At 51.6% G+C, this 10,110-nt stretch overlaps 1 protein-coding gene across 1 annotated transcript in view; it reads left to right on the top strand.

Annotated features, from left to right (window-relative positions):
- ACO2 (aconitase 2) overlaps nucleotides 1-10,110 on the top strand; it is a 53,206-nt gene that overhangs the window by 33,043 nt on the left and 10,053 nt on the right. The window contains exons 4-8 of the mRNA XM_023509194.1: nucleotides 2,015-2,107; nucleotides 6,606-6,764; nucleotides 6,966-7,116; nucleotides 8,399-8,503; nucleotides 9,330-9,541. Of these exons, the coding sequence (XP_023364962.1) occupies nucleotides 2,015-2,107; nucleotides 6,606-6,764; nucleotides 6,966-7,116; nucleotides 8,399-8,503; nucleotides 9,330-9,541 (720 nt within the window). The remainder of the gene's footprint in view (nucleotides 1-2,014; nucleotides 2,108-6,605; nucleotides 6,765-6,965; nucleotides 7,117-8,398; nucleotides 8,504-9,329; nucleotides 9,542-10,110) is intronic.

Genomic DNA, 10,110 nt, shown 5'->3' with positions numbered 1-10,110 from the left:
GGGCTGGGGATTCGAACCCGCCACCTTAGGTGTAGGTGGCTGGCGCCTTAGCCAGTTGAGCTATAGGCGCTGAGCCGCTTTAGTGGAATTTAAAGGGGATCTGTAGGGCTGGAGTTCTATGTGGACGAGAAGGTGGTATGAGGTTGGGCAGGTGTGGGCCAGGCAAGGCCTGGAAGGCTGTGGGAAAAGCTGTAGGTACCGTCCTAGGGGTCATAGAAGAGTTTAAGCAGGAGAAGGATACAGTCACTTTCACACGTATTTGTAAAGAATCCCTCTGGCTGGGGTCCAGAGAGGCAGGACCTGTTCAGGATGGCACAGCCAGAGAGGGCTCCAGGCTGAGTTTGGGCCAAGATTCTGTGGCACTGCTCTGGGGCTGCCCTGCCCTCCCAGACACCTGCAGCCTCCTGCCCTCTGCTGATTTCATAAGTAACTGATTTGTAAGTCAAAAAGCCAGTATATTAATTATTAATTAGAAAGAGACTGCTCTGGCAACCCAAGTTCTTTGTCTGCCTTTTTTTTCCCCTCTGGGGGACCCAAATGTACCCTCAGAAGGTTGCATGGTGGGTCTGTAGTTTAAATGAAGGGGATGCTGTGGTTTCAAGAGTATTTTATCAGGGTCTGAGGGAGCTGACAGTGGGGCACCCATGCCATGGACCACAGCACTCCCACACCCACGGGCTTCTTAGTTCCTTCTTTGGGACTCTGTGGATTGGGTCATGGTCCCATCCCTTTTGTCACTGGGGACAGGCTCACTTGCTCAGGGACATGCCTTGTCTTCCTCATATCAGCTGTGCTATGGAGCCTTCTTGCTCTCAAGAAAGCATCCTTGACAGGCAGAATGACTACAGCTCATCCCATCGTTTTGTTTGTTGAAACCTTTTGAGAACAGCTGTCCATTTGATAGCCTTTCATTTGGGGCTCATCAAATGTAGCATACCAGACTGCTCTGCCCTTTCAAACCATTGGCCTTGCCAGGAAGGGGCTGGCTGCAGACTGGTCTGCAGATGTTCAGATGTAGCCCCATGCCTTCCTCCTCAGAAGGAAGCAACTTCCCCCATCCTATCCTTCTGCCTTAGCTTCCTGAAGAGCTGGGACTACAGGCGCCTGCCATAATGCTCAGCTAGTTTTTCTATTTTTAGTAGAGATGGGGTCTCACTCTTGCTCAGGCTGGTCTCGAACTCCTGAACTCTAGGGATGCAGCTATAGTGCTGGGATTACAGGCATGAGCCCCAGGCCCAGCCTAGGCAGCTCTATTTTAAACTAGAGTGTAGCACTTGGGCTCTGTACTTGGGTAGAACCGGTTTCAAGCCCTGGCTCCTGTTTAACTCTGGGATCCTCAGCAAGGTAGTTCACCTCAGGATCTCTGTTTGTGCATCTATGAAATGAATTTGGTGACAGTCATCTCTCCCTCCCGGGTGGGTAGTAAGGATGTTTAGCATGGTGCATTTTCCATAGTGGACATTCAGTGATACCAGCCAGGGTTACAGATGAAGCATCTGAGGCACAGGTGGAGAAGCAACACCCCACCAGGGTGGGGGCCAGGATGTCCACTTGATCCTATGCTTCCCTGTGAGAATCCTCCCTTGCCTTGATGCCCTGGCCTGGTCAGACCATCTTCAGACATGTCCTTTCACTGCTGGCCTTTGCTGGGAACTTATGTGCCATAGGGACCCTGGCAATTATTATAGCACAGTTTCTTCTGCAGGTAAGGAAACTGAGACCCAAGACAGGGCAGGGACTTACCCCAGACCCACCCCCTTGGCCAAGTGTCACAGCACTGGGGCTCTGTCTTTGCTCCCTGGTCTTTTTCCCTGAGACTTCCAGCTGAGACCATGGGCCAACGTCCTTACCCTTGTGGAATTATTTTTAGAAGGTTTCCAAAAGAGGTTCTGTCTTCACAAAGCCAGCATTTCAGAGTAGTAAGGGAGGTGTTGTGGAGGGAGGAGGGCTCAGCAAGGGTCACCCTGACACAAACTGTGTTACTAATGCTCTGGTTATTGATTTGTCCCAATAGGACATCAACCAGGAAGTCTATAATTTCCTGGCAACTGCAGGTGCCAAATATGGTGTGGGCTTCTGGAGGCCTGGATCTGGAATCATTCACCAGGTAAAGCAGGGCTCGGGGCCCAGGCTGCACAGAGGCAACCTGATGGCACCTCCCCAGCTTACGGGGTCAGGGACTGCAGGCTCAGGAGGGCTGAGGGGACTAGGTGGCATCTCAGTCAGCTCTTAGGCTCCTCCTCCTTTGTTTTAACTGAATCCTCACCTGTCAAGTTACATGTACTCACTCTCCAGGTAAGAAGTGAAAATAGTCCCAGGTAGTCAGCGTTTTGACGTGTTCCTCTCGCCACCTTGTGCGCGTGTCCTCCAGTACCCAAGTCCCATCTTCTGTGATGCAGAGCATTGTGTTATTTTCGTGCTGCTTGGTCAGACCTTGTCGCACAGACAGCTGACGAGTAGTGAGCACGCTGGTTCAGGTCCTGGACTGAGCACTGTAAAGATGTTAACTTCTTCAGTGCTCACCCTAACCCTGTGAGGAAGGTGCTGGTATGATCCACACCTGACAAATGAGGAAACGGAGGCACAGAGCTGTTACTGTCCTTGCCTACGGGGACCCAGCAGTGACTTGTGGAGCAGAATTTGGTGCCCTACCGTAGCACTCTGCAGCCTCTGTCACCCCAGGACCCTTCCCTGTGTCTGCCTGGAGCACTCGGCAGACTCTTCTTGGCCCCTTCATGGTATTCTTTTTTTTGGGGGTGGGGGGGAGACAGAGTTTCACCATGTCACCCATAGTAGAGTGCTGTGGCGTCATAGCTCAAACTCTTGGGCTTAAGTGATTCTTTTGCCTCAGCCTCCCAAGTAGCTGGGACTACAGGTGCCCGCCACAACGTTGGTCTATTTTTTGTTGTTGTTGTTTAGCAGGCTGGGGCTGGGTTCAAACCCACCGGCCCCAGTGCTTGTGGCCGGTGCCCTACCCACTGTGCTGCAGGTGCTGAGCTGCTTCATGGTATTCTATAGATGTAGGTACCATAGGTCACATGGCCGTGTCTTTTGGTTGATAGTTTTGTCTCTAGAAGTATAAATGTGTGTAGAGGGAGTGGGTGCTTTGCTTTCATCCAAGGTGACTGTTAAGGACTACCGATTAGATTTGTGTGTGTCTATTTACCATCCATCCTCTGTGTATGAAACTTACCGCTTTGCACCTTTCCAAGGTGACCCTTCTCCCCACCTCCATCATAGGCCTCACCACCCAGGCCTCCTTCAAGATGAGCTGAGTCAGGCTGTAATCTGACCCTGCATGGATTCCCAGCACTGCCCCACTCTGAAACCAGAGCCAGCACGGATCACTGCTCTGCCCTTTCAAACCACTAGCCTTGCCAGGAAGGGGCTGCCTGGGAAGGGCAGGTCTCATCAGCCTGCAGGGGCCAGAAAGCCTCTCTGAAGCAGGATTAGGGAGTCAGGTGGTCCCAGCCTTGGCCCTTTGTTATAAAGAACACCTCAGTCCTAGCCAGGTATGTTACTCATGCCTGTAATCTTAGTACTGTGGGAAGCTGAAGTGGGTGGATTGCTTGAGCTCAGGAGTTTGAGACCAGCCTGAGCAAGAGTGAGACCCTGTCTCTAAAAAAATAGCCAGGTAGTGGTGGGCACCGGTAGTCACAGCTTCTCGGGAGGCTAAGGCAAGTGGATCTCCTGAGGCCAAGAGTTTGAGGTTGCTATGATCTATGATGCCACAGCATTCTACCAAGGGCAACAAAATGAGACTTTATCTCAAAAAATACAGGAGCACCCCAATCCAGCTGTCAGTACAACATGCCTGGGGCTCTTTGGTAGCTTCTGAGCCAAAGTTTGGGGCTGAGAGTGACGGCAGCTCACACCTGTCACTGGCCACCTGCCAAGCATACAGCTTGATGTATTTGTTTCTTTAAAAAAAATCTGCAGGGACCATGTGATCACTGCACAGTTGTACTTTTCTCTCCCCTTTGATGTCAGGCTATCAGCAGTTTTACTACACATCGTATCTACAGCAACCCTGAGCCTTTCTCTCTGCCTCTAATGCCCTGTCCGCAGCTGGCCTGGCAAGTTGGTTTCCTCTGTGAAGCCTTCCTGCCCTCCCTGTGCCCAGCATTGGGGGTCCCTGCACATATGTCCCTGGTGTGTGCTTTCTCCACTGGACTGTGTCCTCTGTGGAGACAGGGACTGTGGCATGTTTATCCCTCTCTAGCTCTGTGCCTGGACCAGGTCAGTACGGAGTAGGTCCTTAGCGTACGTGTACTGTGTGCATAGATGGCTAAATTTCTAGTTTTATGTTATAGATGTTAGTCCAGCTAAAATACATTTCTTCCGACTGGGCACCTGTAGCTCAGTGGTTAGGGCTCCAGCCACATGCTCTGAGGCTGGTGGGTTCGAACCTGGTCCGGGCCTGCTAAAACAAAAAATAGCCAGGCGTTGTGGCGGGCGCCTGTAGTCCCAGCTACTAGGGAGGCTGAGGCAAGAGAATCACTTGAGCCCAAGAGTTTGAGGTTACTGTGAGCTCTGATACCGTGGTACTCTACCGAGGATGACAAAGTGAGACTCTGTCTTAATAAAAAAAAAATAAACAATATAGCCCGGCATTGTGGTGGGCGCCTGTAGTCCCAGCTACTTGGGAGGCTGAGGCAAGAGAATTGCTTAAACCCAAGAATTTGAGGTTGCTGTGAACTGTGATGCCATAGCAGTCTACCAAGGGCGACATAGTGAGACTCTGTCTCAAAAATAATAATAATAATAATAGGTGAATAAAATAAAATACATTTCTTCCCCACTCTCCCTCCCATCTACCCAACCATGTCCGTGACAGGTGAGGTCACTGTCACAGCCAGCTTCATTGTGTCATGTTCTGCAGTCCTCCAGTCTTTGATAGTAACCTCTCCCTTGTGGACATGGACCACATTTGTGCCTACACCATCTAGACCACCCCAGATTGTATGATTCTCGACATCCAGCCTTCATGGATCAGACTTTCATAACCTCAAGAAACTTTGGGGATTAACAAGTATGAAATCTTATACACGGCTGAGGCAATGAATGGAGGGCCAGAGAATGGAATTGTTAAGCAGCAATGGCCTGTTCTTCCCAGCCAGGTTTTCCCACTTTTTGTATCCTCAAGAGAAAGCCCCTTTGTGCCCTGCTGAACCTGCTGGGCGTATGCCTGGCTTGAGGCAGGGCCCTTGAGTCCAGGGAGCCTGCCCACCACTCAGGTGGCCCGACAGTTGATAGAGCCTTTCACATCCTCAGGTATCTTTGGTTCTTCCCAACGCCCATGGCTGGAAGCCTGATCTCCATCTGACAGTGAGCACTAGAACCTCAAATGAAGGGTCTTGCAATGAAATAATAAATGAAAACACTGCCTCTCCCAGGCACTGTGACCTGCTTAATTGACATGGTCTCATTTTGTCCCCACATCATGTGGGGCAGTGAGTACTCTGGTCAGGCATTTCTTTTTTTTTTTTGAGACAGAGCCTCAAGCTAAGCCCCTGGGTAGAGTGCCATGACTTCACTGCTCACAGCAACCTCCAACTCCTGGGCTCAAGCGAGTCTCCTGCCTCAGCCTCCCAAGTATCTGGGACCACAGGCGCCCACCACAACACCCGGCTATTTTTTGGTTGCAGCCATTATTGTTATTTGAAGGGCCTGGGCTGGATTCGAACCCGCCACCTTAGGTGTATGTGGCTGGCGCCTTAGCCGCTTGAGCCACAGGTGCCGAGCCTGGTCAGGCATTTCTTACTGAAGAGAACATTGAGGCTGGGAGAAGTAAAATGACTTACCCAGGGTCCCACAACCACTAGCTGGTGTAGGGCCAGGCCTCACACCCAGGGTTGTGTCAGCAGTGTCCTGTCACCTCAGTGTCAGCACCCTCTACAAATCCTGCTTTTCTTATCAAACGTTTTTTAGGGAAACGCTTAACCCCAGCTAGGAGGAGCACCTCTGTGAAGAGAATGCTGTGAAATAGGACAGGTGGTGACAGAAGTCACCGTCCTTCCTGGAGCAAGTCACTTCAGTTCTCAGGGGAACCCTCAGGAGCTGCGGCTGGGGGCATCGCCTTTGCTTTTCTTCTTTTTGTCCCAAGTGTGTGCAACACCTGTGCTTTCAACTGAAAACTCAGGACTCTGTGCTTCCCCTGGGTGCCCAGTACTACTGCCTTAGGTACTTCGTGGGGGCTGGAGCCAATTCGTGAGTGAATTGTCCACCCTGATGAGGGGCCAGGGCAGCGCCCTCCATACTGTGGGCAGTCTACCTATGAGCAGGCTCCAGGCCTGGTTTTTGCCACATCCTGGGCCATGATGGTGTGGGTGTTTTGATTACTGTGTTACAAATAAGGAAACTGAGGCATTTACAGGCTCACTCCTTGTAGTAGGACCTGTCCAGAGCCGTTCATGAGCTCAGGCCATCTGCCTCCCAAGACACCAGCTCTTTTCAGCCACTCTGGAGATGGCTTGAATGATGTAGGTCTCATCCTAGAGGAGTGGCTGGGCGTGACTGGGTAGCCAGTGTCCGTGGAGACAGTTTTACAGACCTCCATTTTCTGTTAGGGTCTTCTAAACTTAAGATCTTGGATTCTTTTTCAGATTATTCTGGAAAACTATGCATACCCTGGGGTTCTTCTAATTGGCACTGACTCCCACACCCCCAATGGTGGTGGCCTGGGGGGCATCTGCATTGGAGTTGGGGGTGCTGATGCAGTGGACGTCATGGCTGGGATCCCCTGGGAGCTAAAGTGCCCCAAGGTGAGGGGCAGGGTTAGGGGGTGGTTGGAGCAGATGACTCTGAGACTGGTGGTGCCAGAAGGGAAAAGGGAATAGGTGGGACTCAAATCTCTTTGGGAGGGAAGCAGAAATGGGAAAGCCAGCAGGTTGATTCTGCAATTTCCTGGGTGGGACACGGCACACAGGCCCTGTAATGGCCATCTCACTCTCCCTCCTCTGCAGGTGATTGGTGTGAAGCTGACGGGCTCCCTGTCTGGGTGGAGCTCTCCCAAAGATGTGATCCTGAAGGTGGCAGGCATCCTCACAGTGAAGGGCGGCACGGGTGCTATCGTGGAATACCACGGGCCTGGTGTTGACTCCATCTCCTGCACTGGTGAGAAAGGTGGCCATGTGATGTGGTCCTCACCCTGTGCTTGGCCTGATGGGACCTGCAGTTGAGCCATAGAAACAGTGAATGGCTTTCCCCTGAGAATCTGATCAGTCAGTTTGGGGACTTGGGATGGACACCTAGAGGTAGGGTTGATTGGAGTCAACCTTAGAGATTGTTACATGCCTCTCATCTAACAGAGGATATTGATACCCCACTCAAGGAGGCAGGTAACTCCCCTGTGGCCCCACAGAGTTAGGTGCCAAGCCAGCTTCTGTTGCTGGCCACAGCACTTAAGGCGGCATTGGGTGATCCTGAAGAATCCCAGAGAGGACAGAAGCCATGGCAGGACTGGGCAGTTAGAGCCAATACTTCATGCATGAAGGTGCTGCAGTCCCACATCTTCCCTGGGCTGGAGCTGGAGTCTTGCTCTCCTCCCTGGGTTAAAGGTTATTGCCTGTTATCTCCAGGACCAGGCAGGGGCTGGCCCCTTCATACCCATCACTTCTGGTGACCTGGCCTAATGCCTGGACCCTCAGAAATCCAGGGAGACTTGGAATAGTATTAAGAGATGATCCCAGTCCAGACTTCTGGGTGCCTGCTGCAACTCCAGAGCAGCCCCACAGAACTATTGTACCCCTCCAGTGATAGGCTCACTCTCTTCCCACCATGGCACAGGTGTCCTATAGCACGGGGTATCTGTGAGCTTCACCAGTCCTGTGTGATGCTTCATGGCACAGACAGCGGAGATCTTGTTTTCAGTTTTATTGCTGGAAAACCTGAAACCCAGAAAACTGTCCACATGGCACCATAGTGTGGCTGAAAGTGGGCAGGACATCGGGCAGGTAGATGCAGACCTGAATGTCTGCAGCTACATTTATTTGCTTTATGGCTTGACCTTGAACCTCTCTAAGTTAGTTCTCTCACTGGGAAATGGACACAGTAACAGCTGGGCAGCGTCTGGCTGGGTCACTCTTTAGTACACGGTGCCTGTCTGGTCTGCTCAGCGTGACAGCTGGGCCAGAGCAAGAGCATCTCTTGTCAGAGATGAATCTTGTGTCCTCTTCACTCTATCCACAGCCACTCTTAGTTGGGGCGATGCTGAATTCTGGGCCTTGTGGCTTCTCACTGGGCCTCAGGGATGCATCTGCCCGCTGTGATTAGGAGGCTCTGTGGGTGAAGGAAGAAGTGATACAGCCGCCTTGTGTGAAAATACAGGTGCTCATCCAGCAGGTGTGGGGCCCTCACCCTGCTGCCCAGGTAGCCCATGGGTTCTGTTTCTCCGCAGGCATGGCAACAATCTGCAACATGGGCGCAGAAATTGGGGCCACCACTTCGGTGTTCCCTTACAACCATAGGATGAAGAAGTACCTGAGCAAGACAGGCCGGGCAGGTAAGCTGGCAGGGCCGGCTCGTGTGGGTAGAACAATCAGGTTGCGCAGTTTTCCCCCGGAGAGAGCTGTACCTTTCTCTGTAGGGCAGAGGTCCTTCACCCTGCTGCTTGCAGTCTGGCTTCAGAGGTTCTGAGAAACCCCAAAAGATGTGGGTTATTATTTCTAAGTATGGTGTCTGCAGCTCTCTTCAGCTTCTGGCAGAGCTGAGCATCTGAGTTTGAGATAGCTCCCCCCTCGGGGTTGGGACTGGGAATATCATCCTTCTCCACCTGGTCCTTGCTGCCCTCTATAGGAAGCTCTGGAAATAACATGGATCTCTTGTGTTTATAATTCCTGCCATGTCAAGGGGTGGAAGAAAAAACATTTGGAGCAAGAACTGCCTTCTCACATTTCCCCAACAAAGTCCTTGAGGTTCTAGCTGGCTTCTTTGAAGCTCCGAAGGGGAGGTTGGGCATTAGAGTCTCTGAAGGGGGTGAGTGAGGATAATTGGGCAGAGCACCCGTTAGCCCCCAAGCTCTGAGCATTCCCAGAAGGCTCTTCCCTCACTTTCTTTATCAAAGGACTTATCCAGAGCCTTCTCAGCTCTGAGCCTTAGCCGATGCTTCTCTTGTCTGGCCTGTTGTATCATGTGATAACTTTTGGTTCACTGATAGGCTCTTTCACTAGCTTGGAGGTCCTCGAGGGCAGTGACAGTATTCTGAGCTATTCTCTTGGTTCCTTTGTTGGCTTGGCCAAGTCCGTGCCCAGGGCCTGGTGGTGGAAGGATGAGACCTCAGGACCAATTTCTGTTTCACATGCTTCAGTCTCCTCCTTGGTTGATTTCAGAGATTGCCCGTCTAGCTGATGAATTCAAGGATCACTTGGTGCCTGACCCTGGCTGCCATTATGACCAATTGATTGAAATCAATCTCAACGAGGTGAGGAAGGTGATTGGGTTCAAGGAACTTCTGAGAATGGGGACCTTGCTTTCTTGTCACTGGGGCCCAGCATGGTTCAGAAGCCCTGAGCAGGGCTTGTGGGCCTTTGGTTTCCCATCAGCCCTGCATACTGCTTCCTGAATCTAGCTGGAGTGGGGGGTGGGTTGGGGAGGAAGGAGATTCAGTCATGGGAAGAACAGAGGTGGTTGTGAATCCGAAACAGGTGTGAGCTTTAGCAGATGCCGAGATTTTATCCTGAAAGGTTTTCTTTGTTTTCACAACTGAAAATGCAAGGCCCAAGCAGGGTATGACAGTCTGAGACCTGCAGACAAGAGCAGGCATTTGGGGAGCCCAAGGAAAGGCAGGCTGGAGGAACAAAAGCCAGTCTGCAGGAGTTCAAATCCCAGCCCTGCTGCCTGTGCTGTGTGGCCTTGGTCACATCATTTCACCTCTGTGGGCTTTACTTCATCTTACAGAATCACTAGCATTTACTTTGTGATTACTGTGGGCCTGGATCTTTGCTAGATACTTCACATTTGTTCATGAGTATTATCACACATGAAGCATTTGGCTGTGAGTCCATTTTTGTCATAAGATTACAAAAGCGGGGCTCGGCGCCTATAGCTCAACCAGCTAAGGCGCCAGCCACGTACACCTAAGGTGGCGGGTTCGAATCCCCAGCCCGGACC

This window comes from Otolemur garnettii, unplaced genomic scaffold (genome assembly GCF_000181295.1).
Source record: "Otolemur garnettii isolate 467f Iridium unplaced genomic scaffold, OtoGar3 scaffold00007, whole genome shotgun sequence".
Lineage (NCBI taxonomy): Eukaryota > Metazoa > Chordata > Mammalia > Primates > Galagidae > Otolemur > Otolemur garnettii.
Note: the sequence above shows the minus strand (reverse complement) of the source record. Positions and strands in the feature narration are given on the sequence as shown.